The 14,790-nt window shown below is 50.7% G+C and overlaps 7 protein-coding genes across 7 annotated transcripts; 4 read left to right on the top strand and 3 right to left on the bottom strand.

Annotated features, from left to right (window-relative positions):
• Nucleotides 1-771: 771 nt before the first annotated feature.
• Nucleotides 772-1,958, top strand: L228DRAFT_238136 (hypothetical protein; the record flags this gene model as incomplete). The annotated part of the gene is made up of 2 exons (XM_018331005.1): nucleotides 772-839; nucleotides 917-1,958. 2 exons carry the CDS (start codon nucleotides 772-774, stop codon nucleotides 1,956-1,958), a joined length of 1,110 nt encoding a protein of 369 aa, XP_018189140.1.
• A 700-nt stretch (nucleotides 1,959-2,658) lies between these two features.
• L228DRAFT_260387 (DUF1692-domain-containing protein) lies at nucleotides 2,659-4,741 on the top strand. Its single transcript, XM_018334256.1, has 2 exons — nucleotides 2,659-3,675; nucleotides 3,792-4,741. Exons 1-2 carry the CDS (start codon nucleotides 2,931-2,933, stop codon nucleotides 4,454-4,456), a joined length of 1,410 nt encoding a protein of 469 aa, XP_018189139.1. The 5' UTR covers nucleotides 2,659-2,930; the 3' UTR covers nucleotides 4,457-4,741.
• An 83-nt stretch (nucleotides 4,742-4,824) lies between these two features.
• Nucleotides 4,825-7,428, bottom strand: L228DRAFT_282294 (hypothetical protein). Its single transcript, XM_018335985.1, has 3 exons — nucleotides 7,211-7,428; nucleotides 6,391-7,113; nucleotides 4,825-6,326 (listed from the first exon to the last, which is right to left on the bottom strand). The coding sequence occupies exons 1-3, from the start codon at nucleotides 7,265-7,267 to the stop codon at nucleotides 5,115-5,117; spliced, it is 1,992 nt and encodes a 663-aa protein (XP_018189138.1). The 5' UTR covers nucleotides 7,268-7,428; the 3' UTR covers nucleotides 4,825-5,114.
• A 382-nt stretch (nucleotides 7,429-7,810) lies between these two features.
• L228DRAFT_282293 (hypothetical protein) lies at nucleotides 7,811-8,570 on the top strand (the record flags this gene model as incomplete). Its single annotated transcript, XM_018335984.1, has 1 exon — nucleotides 7,811-8,570. The coding sequence occupies exon 1, from the start codon at nucleotides 7,971-7,973 to the stop codon at nucleotides 8,568-8,570; it is 600 nt and encodes a 199-aa protein (XP_018189137.1). The 5' UTR covers nucleotides 7,811-7,970.
• Nucleotides 8,571-9,509: 939 nt separating this feature from the next.
• On the bottom strand, nucleotides 9,510-10,679 carry L228DRAFT_238132 (repressor of RNA polymerase III transcription MAF1; the record flags this gene model as incomplete). The annotated part of the gene is made up of 2 exons (XM_018331004.1): nucleotides 9,510-10,547; nucleotides 10,674-10,679. The coding sequence occupies 2 exons, from the start codon at nucleotides 10,677-10,679 to the stop codon at nucleotides 9,510-9,512; spliced, it is 1,044 nt and encodes a 347-aa protein (XP_018189136.1).
• A 1,173-nt stretch (nucleotides 10,680-11,852) lies between these two features.
• On the bottom strand, nucleotides 11,853-13,009 carry L228DRAFT_120110 (clathrin coat assembly protein ap19). Its single transcript, XM_018328983.1, has 4 exons — nucleotides 12,933-13,009; nucleotides 12,840-12,873; nucleotides 12,665-12,782; nucleotides 11,853-12,595 (listed from the first exon to the last, which is right to left on the bottom strand). Exons 1-4 carry the CDS (start codon nucleotides 12,941-12,943, stop codon nucleotides 12,216-12,218), a joined length of 543 nt encoding a protein of 180 aa, XP_018189135.1. The 5' UTR covers nucleotides 12,944-13,009; the 3' UTR covers nucleotides 11,853-12,215.
• Nucleotides 13,010-13,135: 126 nt separating this feature from the next.
• On the top strand, nucleotides 13,136-14,738 carry L228DRAFT_260382 (glutamate-cysteine ligase modifier subunit). The gene is made up of 2 exons (XM_018334255.1): nucleotides 13,136-13,362; nucleotides 13,419-14,738. The coding sequence occupies exons 1-2, from the start codon at nucleotides 13,337-13,339 to the stop codon at nucleotides 14,419-14,421; spliced, it is 1,029 nt and encodes a 342-aa protein (XP_018189134.1). The 5' UTR covers nucleotides 13,136-13,336; the 3' UTR covers nucleotides 14,422-14,738.
• Nucleotides 14,739-14,790: the final 52 nt, after the last annotated feature.

Raw genomic sequence — 14,790 nt, 5'->3', positions numbered from 1 at the left:
ACGCCCCTGACCCGCCAGGGCGAACCGTGTGGGCGCAAGGCTACCAAACCGACTTTCCACGCCGTCTGGAGGAAGTTGGCCAATCAATTCATGGCCAATGGATATTTTCCCTGGTTATCTGCTCCCGGACAGGAGGAATCAACGGAACGGGCATGCAGTTACGGTTCTCGAATGCCCAAGTCCCCGCGAATGGCGCAATCCCCGGATTTGGGCAAGGATTGCCTGAAGCTGCCCTGATCCAACTGCAAGCGTCGTCAGCTTTTCCAAGGCTCTATATCGACTAACTCGCCAAAGTTTTCTGCTGCTATGGCTGCCAAATCTTCGATGCGCCAGGAGAAGCTCGGCCAGATGTACCGCAATCGAGATGGCCTCGACAAACTCTTCATGGACATCATACCTTGAATGGCATCGTGCCGTGGATCCGTCGATGCGAATTATCCCAACACCAAACCTGACCCGGCGCTCGCCGCTAGAGACAGCCTTGGAGAGATCGGATAGTCCGCAATGTTCCAATGGAACCGTTCACTTGTCAAGTCTTCTATAAGACTACCATGAAACTGCCTGGCATCCCACCTCCTTCGAATCATTCCTCAACACACTCGCTCACACTTGCGTACGCTTTGTTGTGCGCAGAGACACTCGTTCATCTCTGTCTTCTTAAAGATAGATCTTTTGTGTTCATCGTTGATTTCCCTTCAATTCCAATTCATTTGGTAACGGTCAAATCTCCTTTTACAAAAGAGAAACCCCCCAATACCAATCCATTGCAAAATGAAGTTTTCTACCGCTGCTGTGGCTTTGCTCGCCACCACTGTCCTCGCCGCTCCCGGTGGCTTCAGGTACGTCTTTCTCATGCGGTTCACTTTCTCAGATATTCCGTGAAGGGAGGAGCAGAAGTCTAATCTTCAAGTTTTAGTGAAAGCAAAGAGGCCCCTGTGCAGACATCTGAGAGCTATGGCCAGGAGACCTCCCACGCTGAGTCTTCGTGGGCCCAAGAGTCTAGCAAGCCTGCTGAGACCTCGTGGGCTCAAGAATCCAGCAAGCCCGCCGAGACCTCTTGGGCTCAGGAATCCAGCAAGCATGTTGAGTCTTCATGGGCCACTTCTGAGGCCAAGCCTACCTACTCCAGCGAGGAGAAGCCCATCTATTCCAGCAAGGAGGAGAAGACTACCTGGTCCAGCCAGGAAGTGAAGCCCACTTACTCCTCTAAGAAGGAGGAAGTCTCTTCCTTTTCGACCCCGCCACCTCAGCCAATTCCCACCAGCAAGAACGAGAGCTCGACCCCACCGCCTCAGCCAATTCCCACCAGCAAGAATGTGAGCTCCTCTATCCCGCCACCTCAGCCAATTCCCACCAGCAAGAACGAGAGCTCGACCCCGCCTCCTCAGCCAATTCCCACGAGCAAAAACGAGAGCTCCTCCATCCCGCCGCCACTTCCTGTCCCTACCAGCAACCAGAGCACGCCCGTTGCGCCCGTTGCGCCAACTGCTCCTTTCCGGAATGAGACCTCCACCATTGAAGTGACTACCACACCAAGGACCACAGTGACGCCTCTCACCACCGTCACCGAGAGCACTCCCTCGTCCGCTGTCGCCCCGGTTGCTCCTTCGTCTGCCGTGGCCCCAGTTGCTCCCTCATCTGCAGTTGCTCCGGTTGCTCCTTCGTCTGCCGTGGCCCCGGTTGCTCCCTCGTCTGCTGTGGCTCCGGTTGCCCCCTCATCTGCCGTGGCTCCGGTTGCTCCCTCGTCCGCTGTGGCCCCTGTTGCGCCAACTTCCGCGTCATCTCTCGTCGCGCCTGTTGCCCCAACTTCGGCTTCTTCGCTTGTGGCTCCCGTTGCCCCCAGCCGATCGCCCAGTGGTACTCTCGTTTCTCCGGCTCAATTCACTGGTGGTGCCGCCGTCCAGAAAGCCGGTAGCTACCTTGCTGCTGTTGGTATTGCTGCTTTTGCATTCTTGTAAAAATGCAGAGGCGTGAGGTTGCTGTACTTTGATCTTTTGTTTTATTTGTCGTTTGTCATTTCTTGATTTTCTATGTTTTCAAATTGTTTTCCTCAAACTGAGAAACTTTAATGAAATACGCATGGCCAGAGGGGGTGTGAGGTATTCAGAATGGATCCAGAAATCATGTGGTATGGAATTAATGTTGAAAGATTGTTTTGATTCAAATGTTTATTGTTTTTAAGCTAATACATGGCTATCGCGTTTTGTTCAATGCACTTGCGTCACAATCACAAAAAATATAATCTTAATTGCTAATACTTTTTGCTCTCTCGTGTGTGAGAAATAACTATTTGGTTGAAAAGCACTGCTCTCTAGGAATCGAGAACATGTCATAATTGCAGTCAACTCTATTACATGAGTAGATGGATAGGATGAGAGGCAGGCATAGAAGGGGAAAAGATCCATTGGAGGACTCTCTGATATGAATATTTATTTTTTTTGGAATCTGTAATCCTCTTTTGAGGAACATGATCTCTAAACTTGGGGTTGATGTTTTAATGTTCCTCAGGTCCCTTGACGTCTGGCGCAACTCCAGCGGCGGCACTCGATCCCTGTACGCGCTAAATTGGCGCGGAGGATGCCGCTCCGCCCTGCGAGACCTCCGGAGCTTCAACAGGTGTCCTTTCGCCGCACGGGACATATTGTTGATCCACAAATTGCTTCCGACGCCTCGTCCATTGACTCCATCACAACTTCAAGGATGGAGTAGACTCTCTTTTTAGAGGCTGCTACACAGTGGACGGAAACCACATCACTTGTCCTCCTCTTTAGCTTGGGGGGAAAACATCAAATTCTCTATCTGGCGCCTCAAAGCTATATCAGTCCCCAAGGTCGCCTGTCGTAAGTTTTATGGTCTAGACCTGGGACTGCAGCAAGGGTAATACCAAATACCAATTGCACGAAATTCTTGTCGCCGAAAGTTATTCATACATGATGAACGGCTTCGCCGACCGGGACCTGGACGAGTCTAACTTTGGCGTCTCTCAATCGTCCAACCCCAAAGACGTGCTTCGAACATTCGACGCATTCCCCAAAACAAAAGCCACCTATACAACACGATCGTCACGCGGAGGTCAATGGACCATAGTTCTGCTCGTTATTGTGGCCCTGCTCTCTCTGTCTGAAACCCGGCGATGGTATGCCGGCCACGAGACACATCAGTTTAGCGTCGAAAAGGGGGTCTCACACGGCCTCCAGATCAACCTGGACATGGTTGTCGCAATGCGCTGCCAAGACTTGCACGTCAATGTCCAGGATGCCTCGGGTGATCATATTCTCGCGGGAGAGCGGGTGCGCAGAGACCCGACCAATTGGTCACAATGGGTCGACGCCAAGGGCGTTCACAGACTAGGCCGCGGCCGGCGACGCAGACGGGAGCGCGGAGGTCCTGGTATGAGCGGGAGCAGCAATAGCTATGGTGACAGCGGTGATGCAGCGGGACAGAATGCCATGGACCCTTTGAAGCCGGAAGAGCTCGACGATGAGCACGTAGGCGACGTCATGGGCCGCGCGCACTGGAAGAAGAAGTTCCCCCGAACGCCCCGCCTCAAAGGCGAGCCTACCGCGTGCAGAATCTACGGAAGTATAGAGGGGAATAAAGTCCAGGGAGACTTTCACATTACCGCCCGAGGACACGGTTATATTGAGTATGGCACAGAGCATCTCGATCACAAGTGTATGTACATAGTTTACCTACCTCTCCTCATTTCCCCTCTTTTTCTTTGCTCTCTCTCCCTCATCCGCTCTTTATTAGTTCATTTATATACCACGAGGCTAACAACTCTGTTGTAGCATTCAACTTCAGCCACATCACCAACGAACTCTCATTCGGACCATACTATCCTTCTCTCGTCAACCCTCTGGACTCGACTCTTGCGACGACCGACTCTCACTTTTACAAATTCCAATACTATCTCTCCGTCGTGCCAACCATATACACGCGGTCGTTGAAGAAACTCGCCAAACTGGAATCCCAACTGGCGCAACAATTCCACAAAGCCCAAGCTCAACTGTCCTCTTCATCCTCTTCGTCTTCCTCATTCTTCAAGTCGTCGTCGTCGTCCCAGCAGCAACAGCCCATCTTGCAACCCCGCACGCTCGCGGATCTTCCTGCGTCCTACAAGACCCGCGACGTCGTCATGACGAACCAGTACGCCGTGACCGAGCAGTCCCTTCTTGTCGGCGAGCGTTCTGTGCCCGGCATCTTTTTCAAATTCGACATTGAACCCATCCTCCTCACCATTGCCGAGGAGCGAGGCAGCATGCTCGCCCTCCTCGTCAGACTGGTCAATGTCATCAGCGGCGTCCTCGTCGCAGGCGGCTGGTGCTACCAGCTCGGTGGCTGGGCCATCGATGTGCTTGGCGGCAAAAGATTCAAGAGAAAATGGCTCGGCGCAGGCACACGGCGAGAGAGCGAGGGTGTCTTGCACGGCAAGATGGAAGCGGATGAAGAGTAAGAGACGGCTTCAGTCGGCTTTTCTTTTCTTTAAACGATTCATTTTTATTCCTATTTGCTTTCTCCTTTTGGCGTTTGGAAACATGTTTTTACAGTTGAAAAATTCTCTGCCATATGGGTCTGCTAGCATATCTGGCGAAATTCCCCCTTTTTCTTTGCTCTTAACCACGTTGGTTCTCTTCGCCTCAGGTATCAATTATCAACCATCAACCACGGATGACACATCCCTCATCTCACCAGCCAGATGTATATACTCTATTCATCCAATACCAACCAATAAATACCCACGTGTGACATTGCGAGCGAGTGATATCAAGTTGAAAGAAAGAAAAAAAGATAATTGTATTTTCTCTAAAAAGCGCATTGACGCGGCCCATTGCCATTCACGCTATTGCTCTGACAGGACAGCCACAAAATACCTAACGCCATTGACACTGGAAATAAGTTTATTTCACCCGCACTTGGACATACGTCTCTTTTTGCTCCGCCTTCAAAACCGCATGTGACAAAGGTAGGAGAGTAAGAAAAGCGGATATTTAGCAAAGAATGAAGAATCGAAGGCATTGGATATCACTCCATCGCTCGCGGGATAGGGAAATAGAAGAGAGAGAGCCTCGAGGATCTGTTTTAGAACTCGTACGTACTAAGAAACGTCAAACTCAAACGTCAAAGACTTCGCCGATACCGCCTGATCCGCCACGACTCTCGACAAGGTCCAATCTCCACCCTTCCCAGTCTTTGAGACCTCTCTTGACTTCCCTGACGCGTTCGATTCGCTTGCGGCCTTCTTCCTCCTGTGCGGCACGGAACGCATCTTCGTCAAAGTCCATCTCATCGAAATCAGCCAGTCCAGAATCACCAGCTGGGACTGCGCTTCTGCCAGTACCAGCAGCACCGGTGATTGCGCTGAAACCACTACTGAGGACATTGGACAAACCACCGGCGCCGCCAGCGCGAGGGCTAGACAAGCGCTGTACGCCACCAGGTTGGCCGCCACCGCCTAGATCAATGTCTTGGAATCGCTGGGGACTGCTTGTTCGTCGCCCAATAGCGGTCCCGCCTGTGAGTTCTTCTTCGATGTCTTGGCGTTTGCTGCGCCACGCGGCGCGGCGGAGATCGAATACTTCAGACTCGAGTTCGCGCACGCGGACTTCGAGTTTTCGGCGTGCCTCCTCAACGAGGTCATCGATGCTGTCGCCGTCACCGTCAGTTGAGCCGCCTTGTTCGGTCTTGCGTCGTTGTTGCTCTTCGCGGAGACGCAGATTGAGATTTTCGTTCTCGCCCTCGAGGCTGGCGAGACGGGATCGGAGGTCTGCAGTCTCGCGCTGAAGGTGTTCGCGGTCATCCTCGCGGGCTTGTACTCGTGCATCTGATTCTCTGCGGAGAGTTGTAAGTGTTTCAATCTTCTTCGTTAGACTTTCGGATTTCTTCGTCATTTCTTCAGCATGTGCTTTTGCTTCCTCAGCTTCGCGTTCCAGGTTGCGGATCTGTGTCTCGGCGGAGGTGCGTGAAGTGCCTTCTTTGACGGCGCGTTCGCTCGCCCGATCGAGGTTCTTCTTCACGTCTGAGAGCTCACGTTGGGTATGTTCACAGAGCTTCTCCGAGCGCTGCAACTTGTCTTCCAAAGCAGCAATTTGTTGGGTTTGCGCCGATATGGTGGTGTTTTGCTTGTCCAATTGTGCGCGGAGATTGGAAATTTCGAGTTCCATAGACTCGATGGTGGCTGATTTTGAAGCAAGTTGTGCCTCGAGATCGGAGGAGGCCTCCCCCGTGGGAGCGGACACGCTTGGTGAAGATCCATGTCTGTTTGACCGGTTGCTTTGAGATTGGAGCTGGGAGTTTTGCCGCTGCAGAGAGGCAACTTCGGTTTTCTGAAGATTGAAGTCCCCATCAGTATCAACAGAAATGGACGGGAAGACAGGGCAGAAAACGAACCAGTTTTTCAACCTCCTCTTCAACGACCTTCGCCTTTTGCACACGAGCTTTCAAGTCCGCAACATCACTGTTGGACTCCCGAGCCTGCTCCAGCTCGTCTTCCGTCTTTTTCCATCGCTCTTGATGTTCCTTGGATTCCTTTTCGAGCTTTTTATTCAAAGACTCGAGCTCTTCGATTCGTGATGCTTGTTTACGATATATTTCTGAGGCACCGCCCTCTGGATCAAATGGCGGGAGATTTGATTTGCCGGTCGTGGGCGAGCTAGGTACTTGTGTAAGTGACGTTCGGCGGAAAGAGGAAGAGCGCATCCGCGATTGAGATGATAATGAGGATTGTCGGTCCCTGCCGGAAGGCGCGGGAGGAGAGGGCGAAGCCTGCTTTTCGTCCGATGTTTTCTCTTCTGGTTGTTTTTCTTCTGCAACTTCATCCTTAGCTTCTTCCTCCGGCTCTCCTTGCCTTTTATTTTGCTTCTTTTTCTTCTTCTTTTTGCCCTCTCCGGCCTTCTCTCCTTCGGTCTTTCCGGGCTCAAGTTCAGGCTCACCAGCTTTTTCGTCGGCTTGTGCGCCTTTGTTTTCTTCCTTTTCGACCTCCTCTGGTTTCTCATCTACTGACGGGGTTCCCGGCACAGAAGCTTCAGCCTCGGAATCAGTCGCAACCTTCTCCTCTTTCTTCTTCGCTCCGCCCGCAGCCTTTTTGGCTTTCTGTTTCTTCAATTGCTCAAACTATAACCCCAGTATATTTAGCTATCCAATGATACAGTAGATTCATGGTATGCAAATGTCGAAACGGATAGTTCATAAAGACTCATGGCATACGTACTCTCTTCTTAGCTGCTGCGAGCTTCTCCGCCTTTTCCCTCTCTTCCGCATCCGCCATATTAGTTAGGTTGATAAAAGGTTATATTCAAGTCAATATCAATAGTAAGAGAGCTTCAAAATCAGAAAGAATTTGCACTACTCTTTCGTATACCAAAGCTTCACCGTTAAGCCATCCCTTCAACGGAGTTGTTGACAGCTGGAGGTCCCTCTCGGTCCCTGTACGCTCATCGGCATTTACCGTCATTGAACCTCCGATGGATGAGCTGGGGTGATTATGTCAGCAAGACCGGGGGACTGCACAATGACGCGGGAGAGTCCTCTTACCTAATGGAAATAGCCTTCATTTTGATATCCGAATTGCAGCTCAAGTCAATCAATGGGGAAAGCTATTCGAGACAAGCATACAGCATATATTCGCCTTCGAATACCTAAGGCTCCTCTCTGCATCTCTCCTCTGTCGATAAACCAGCGCTTAGACTTCCCGTGAACAGCTCCGCATTTGCGCAATCTCTCCTCGCTCGACATTTTGGCGCCTACGGAGTACTCTTATCTCCTCAACATCAATAGCGACAAGCTGTCAACCAGCCACGTCGTTTTCTCACACCTTTCCCTTACATCCGACGGCTTAATATCGTCTCTTCACTCCAGTTCAACACGTAAGGAATAAGCATCTCCACTCTGGTCTCGACATATCCGCACCTTCAACACAGTCGAGCCTCATCGCGTTGCGTCGCGCAACATCACCATACAAGCTTTCCACCATGGGCTCCCCATCTCCTCTCGAAGCCCATCCGACACTCACACTACATCTTGCCGACACAACTCTATATCCATTAACAAGCACAAATGATGTATCTTCAGAGACAGCCTCGTCTGCGCTCAACGATCTAACAAGCGCATATCTCACAACTCACGAAACCACGCCAAGGTTCAATATCGGACAGGCGCTCCGTATCAGCGCCGAACTTGCGCAAAATGGGCCAGCTTCGGTGCAAACATATCTCGTACCCGGCGATGCGCGCCGAGTAAAGGCCGGACTACCGATAGAAAGCGAGAGCATGCTATCAAAAGGCAAACAACCCCTACCTTCTGCGGGCGACGCAGAGTTTCTCGAAGGCCCACCCCGCCATTTGATTGAGCATAGTGCAGCAGAAGAGGCGGTATCAGCCGAAACACCAGGGCCGGCGGGCCCGCCAGCGCTGGTCGCAACGGTTGTGGCGCCGGGGAGAAAGAGCCTGCAAGAGGCGAGGGATGCGGCGCGTCAATTGGAGACGATTGGTCGAGCGGTACAGATGGAGTGGTTGGCGAATGAAACCGACGGCGTGAATACGGCGGGAGTAGTTGAAAATGGGTCTACTTAGATCATATCTGATCTCATGCGAGTCGGCAGGTTCATAACTCAACATACTGAACTTGTTGACTATTTGGACTCGGTACCGTCGCCTCGTTGTACGACAATCTCTTCAACTTTCTTATCTTGGAGAGGCAAAGGTTTAGAAGGGAGAGGAAAGGTCTATTTCCATTACCATGTACTAAGCCAGCAGCTGTATTATATACCTTCTGACATTTTTCATAGCTTAGCATCATTAACACAGCATTGCCAGGCGTATTGGGCTTCGTTTAAGACGATAATCTAATTGAAATTAAGACAATTTTTTTGATCCCGTAACTGACTCTCTCGCTCTTTCTACCAAATCCCCTAACCCTAAGTTATGGAAGGCCTTATTAACTCAGCGTTCATACTATCACCATGTGTGTCTGTGCTGGTGTGAAAGAGGATACCCAGATAAAAGAAGCGGCACATGGCATTGTTGAAGCCAGACCGACATTACTAGATTATATATATTCAGATATACAAAGTACCAAAATGAGGAGTCAACATATACGTTGATATCCACCAATATCCAAGATGGAAAAACGTCAAGATCAAACACAAGTGGGTAATATAAACAAAGAAGAGCACACAGAATAAGATAACAAGAAGCGAAGAAGCAAAAAGCAAAGACTCCACGCTTATACATGTCATATTCCCACTGACGCCGCTCTCACCGGCCATTAAACGGCATCGCCCCACGCTTGTCAATCCAATGCCGCCGAAACGCGAACGTGAACACAAAAAGCACATGAAACCTAATCGAAACGCCGCTTTCAACCCCAGCCTCACAAGCTCCGCTGCACTCGCCCGGAGCACGATACCCTGCCACCACCTATAATGCCAGCATTATGTTGAAATTGGGGGGAGATAAGAGAAATGGAAGGATCACGCTTAGAGAAAAAGCAAAGCAAAAAGAGAAAAGAAATTAAACTTCCATCGACTCTGCAATGTCTTCGCTGACACCCCGGACCACACTTCTTCTGCGCTGCTCCGCACGCAATTCCTCCGCTTCCTCTTCTTCCTCTTCCATCTCGTAATCATCCAGCTCGTCACCATCATCGAGAACATAATCCGCATCAACCACGCTATCATCCCAATCATCAATCTCATCCTCGTCGGCATCATCTCGAACTTTGGATCCCCGCCTCTCCGCGCGGTCCCCAAGCCAATAAGAGGCGCGCTTGCTTGCTCCACGGTCATCGGGACTGCTTGATCGGGCACGGGAATCACGTCTTCGTCTCACTTGAGCAGGGCTGTGGCTGATGACGCTCAATCCGCGGAGGTAGAGGTAGCACACTCGCTTCCGTGCCTTGTTGAAGAAGAAATAGTTGAGAGACCAGATAGCGCCGTCTTCACCGTCGTATGGATCCTCTTCGGGGGAATAGCAAAAAATGCCGCAATCCTTGAGGTCCATTTCTTTGTCAATCAGTCTCCACATTCTCGGGCCCCAGACTTGACTGCCTCCGGGCGTTGTAGATCCTGAGGCGGGTGCGGTCGCCGAGTATGGAGAGGACATGCCAAGCGGCCCGGCAGGACGGGGGTGCAAATTATAGAGCGTGGTGTCGATGGTGTTCATGACCGACTTTAAGGATCGTTCTCTTCGAAAGTCTGACGGCCGCAGAATGTAAGAGAAGTCGTAGTCGGGATGGCTGGCATTTAGGGTCGCGATGAGGTATGCAAAGGTGCGTCGACTGGATATTTGGCTAAGAGGGCCGAACGGACTTGAGCGCGAGAGGTTCAGCGACCCGGCTGCATCTATGGCGTGAGGCGGAGATAGTGACGCAGAAAGACGAAGGAGCGATTCATATTGTGATTCCAATGAGTTTTCGATGGATTTGTATAGTTTCTTGTCCGAGCCTGCGGCCTTTGTTGTATAAAGATCACAACCACCAATGACGTGGCAGTCGGGTGTATTGAAGTTCAAAGCGCTCGTAACATCTTCAAAATCGCGCAACGATAGAAACTAGACGGGCAGTCCTGTCAGTATGTTGAGGGGATCAAAGGAGCGATTTGAGACCCGATGCGTGACGCGTCACCTGAGCAACGAAGTAACGACACGCGGATACGGTGGGCAAAGATGCGGACTAACCTTCATTGTGGCTTGGCAATGAGGGATTCCAAGCACTGCAATGTCTCAAGGTTCGCCAGGGCAATGAAAGGAGGGCAGACTGCAACCGTTGACTGTTCTCAGAGAAGGGCCGTTGAGGTTGCGCCAGTCCGCCGATTGCCGAAAAGATTCGCGGAGTCGCAGCGAGGAACTCAGATCCTCCGAATATATGCAAAATTACTGAGGCGGGTGTAGCTGCGAGTAGCTGCGAGTAGCTGTTGGTCCAGGTCGAGCGCGTTGGCGGCGGATAGGTATGGATGAGTGAGCGGGTCCGCGATAGGTACGGGGGGGTTTGACTCGTATGGGTGAGGTATAATAAATAAGATCACAATGAATTGAACGATAAAGATTGCTGTAATTCGAGCGAGCCGAGCAGACGTATGGACTGACAATTTCTATACGCCTGAGATGCGGACTCAGTGAGCTTAAGTTGTTGACATGGAGAGAAGCGGGTGCGATGGTGTGATGATGATAATAGTAACCGACGGGGTGGTGATGATGACTGTACGAGCACCGTATCGACCATGACCTCTTTCGGGGGCTCTCGGGGGGGAAACCTGAGTGGGAGGGGAGGGAGTGGAGCTGCGGTCAGCCAGATCTGGGCGTTATCCGGCTTTGGGGGATCTGATAGAATCCGGCCTAGTGAGCGATAAGTCAGAGCAGCACAACCACAATCATGATTAGTCATCCGTACCTCATCCCTCAGCCAAGGGGTTCGGCTGCCTCTCCCGCCAACCCGACCCGATCGAGATGTTGCTATCGTCCACTCAGGACCACCAGAAACCCCACATGGAGTGACTTTCCATGTTGATGTGCCAGGACACTGCTTCCCCACGTGTGCTTCCCATTTGCATCGAATGGAAGGCAACAGACGGAGCGGCAATCGACGGAGATTCCATTGCAGGAATGTTAAATGCCGAGCTTGTTTGTTAGTTTGGTCGTGAACGCGTATAGCCTCTGTCCTCCTCGCGCTCTAACTGCTTCGCTTCAACTACAAACAGGCTTCAAACATGGGCAGCACTGGCCGGCACAGAGGCACAGAGCATCGTCATCATCGAGTGCAAAATCAATTGACCATTAATCCCTGCCTAAGGCGAGGGTAACTCAGAAAAGCTGAGCCACGAGATCAAATTATTAAGTCTTGCGCCCTAACACATGTGCGCCTGATGCTATGCTAGCCATGTTCCAACCAAAAAGAAAAACAACTCCCCTGCACTGGTCGTAAATATTCGTGATTATCCTCATCTTCTCTTTCAAGACAGACCGAGTTCGCGTAGTCGAGCAACATCTTCTTCTTGAGACTGTAAAAAGACATGATGTGGTTAATTGGGGTAAAAATTGAAGAAGATGCAACGGATATGATGATGCGTATATAGTATCCCTTCCAAACCAGAGCGCCGCCCGATGAGAAGCTGTAATAGGAGAAAAGTGTATAGGGATTATATATCGTCTCATCCAATCTTGGTGACGCCGTCGTCTTCGACCTGGGCACATCGAAGCGTCAGCCTCGGGATATGGCATATTTCAATGATGCAATATTGCAGAGATGCAAATAAATAAATAAAAATAAATAAATAAAAAAAGCGGGGGTGGGGGATGCAATGAGATTGATAATAAAATCGGGCTTACCTCCATATCCTCAAGGCTGTCTTGCTGGCTGATGCATCGGAGAAGGTTCTTCTTGCTGCTTTCCTGCATCTCGCCAGCTAGTAACAGCTCATCAAGAATAAAGTATGCCTTTTGGAAGTTGAAGATGATGTCCAGCTCGCACACATTGCCATAATATTTGTCCATCTGCTCGACGTAGCGGTGAACAATCTCTAGGGTGAGCAGCTCGTTGTCGGTCGATGAGCAGCCAGCGATGAAGAAAAGGGAGGCGTATCGTCGGTAGACGACCTTGGTGTCTATTGTTGGCGAGGCTTGTTAGCAGGGTGGGGGACGAGGCGAGGACAGCGTGCAAATAGATGCCGCACCTTTATACTCGAGGAAATTGCACATCCGGGTTCTTCTTGAAAGGACAAGCTGAGTGACATCTTTGATAATCTTGGCCTTATCCTTGGGCGAAAGAGTAGTGAACCATTTGGCCAGACGCTGCACTTGCGTATTAGCTGGAAGCTTTCAATTGGGGGGAGTAGGAGAGTCACGAACCACTTTGCCCTGCCGCGACAGCAGGATCAGGTAGCTAGACTTGAAGTCAGAATTTTAATTTTTCTGGAGGGGAATTTATCCTCTCGAGCTCACTTGATAGCCATTGCTCAACCAGATGTAACGTATGAGATGATGTCGATGCCGTCAAGTTGTGCGTGTGTGGGTGATGATGAGAGGTGGTAGCGAATTCAGTCCCCAGGGTAGCTTTGTCACTTTTGTGCTCTCCCTTTCGCTTGCACAAAATCAACACTAAACTATTGACATGGCGACATAAAAATTGCCCCACCATGACTTGGTGACCCGAACCTCCCCGCCGTGGGGTTATCGCGTGGTATATCCTCCTGGGCCTCTCCTCCATAGGGGCTTTCAAGTCGTCTACCAGCTTTTCACTTCTCTCATTTCCATTCTACACGGCGGATGATATCCTTCTAGCGCAGAAAACTTCAATAAAATTTGTATCCTCACCGAGCTACTCCGGAGCCTTAATTTTTTTCACCATGACCAAACTCATACTATCCACCTCGTAAGTCTTTGCCAGGCCCTTCGTTTGTCAGTGACTCATACTGATTGCCATTACAGCAACATCATAAATGACAATCCGCTTATTGGCCGCCCGAGCCAGAAATCCAATACGGAACTGACCAATTCACTGCGCGCCAACTTCCAACACTCGCAACATCAACAAGCGTTTACCCCTCCTCATGCCGAGCAAAACGGCACATCCTCTGAGCCCTCCGCATCCGATTCCAGCAACGGAGTCTCTATATCTCCATCTTCCTCTCAGGTCTCCATCAGCACTTGGACTACACGCGATGACGACAATGGAATCATCTACGTTCCTTCCATTGACTTTTCACAGTCCGGCCTTGCCGAAGAGCGCGCCCAGTACGACATTACCGTTAAACTATTCTATCTTCCCGGAATCCCCGTCTCAGAGCGCTGCAAACACACCAGGGAAGCCATTGATCTCGTTCTGAAAGAGTTGGGCGTCTCGTCGATTGATCTTCTTATCGTATCATTCCCGGGTATCGCGTTTGACGCCGAAGACGCCGGCGATGAGTCAAACTCTGATGATGTTGACGAAGCCGACGTATCCGGCGCGGCCAGTGGCGTCGGGATAGAAGACATTTCCAGCATGATCACGACATGGCGCGTCCTGGAAGAACTGCATGCCGAAGGATTGATTCTGCGTCTGGGCCTTGCAGAATTCGGCAGCCAGCGTCTGACAAAGTTTCTGGCACAGACTCGCGTGCGGCCATCGGTCGACCAGATCAATGTGCGGGACTGCTGCGTTGTGCCGAAACCGTTGATTTTGCTGGCGAGGCAGGAAAAGATTGAGCTTCTGACGCACAATGATTGCATGAATATTCTTCCAAGTGGCACGTTGAGAGAGTTACTGGGACCGGAGGAGAAGGGAGGTGTTGGACTCTTGCCAGGCTCCGCGAATGAAGAGCGTGACAGGTTCACGGGAGACTTGGCGCCACAGTGGGTCGTCAAGTATACTGCTGTGGTCAAGGATCGGGGCGTTGTCGAAAACAAGGGATACTTCGCCGTTGCTGAGCTGCAAAGTGCGTCGCAGTAGACCAAATTCTTGCTGGGTGATTGGTGAGTTGGCAGAGATATAGAGACCGATACATTCAGCGCATTTTATTTCTTGTAATACCCAACTTGTCATTTTTCTATCTTTCAGCGTTTACGGCCCCTTGGATTGGACAACAGCATTTAGGGCGTTCCACAGCGAGAGCGAATCGGTAGTCATAGTTATTGTTAGTGAATTACGCAGCCGTGCAAATTGTAGGACCCGAAGAACCCATTTTGTGTTGTGATCTTCTCATATCCCGCAATAGTTTGCTCAAAAAAAGGATAAGACACCGAGATTGAAAACACCCCCGAGCCCGTATGTTACAGAAAACTTTCAAATAGCATTTTCATCATCATCACGCGGCTATCA

Source organism: Xylona heveae (assembly GCF_001619985.1).
Source record: "Xylona heveae TC161 unplaced genomic scaffold L228scaffold_4, whole genome shotgun sequence".
Classification (NCBI taxonomy): Eukaryota; Fungi; Ascomycota; class Xylonomycetes; order Xylonales; family Xylonaceae; genus Xylona; species Xylona heveae.
Note: the sequence above shows the minus strand (reverse complement) of the source record. Positions and strands in the feature narration are given on the sequence as shown.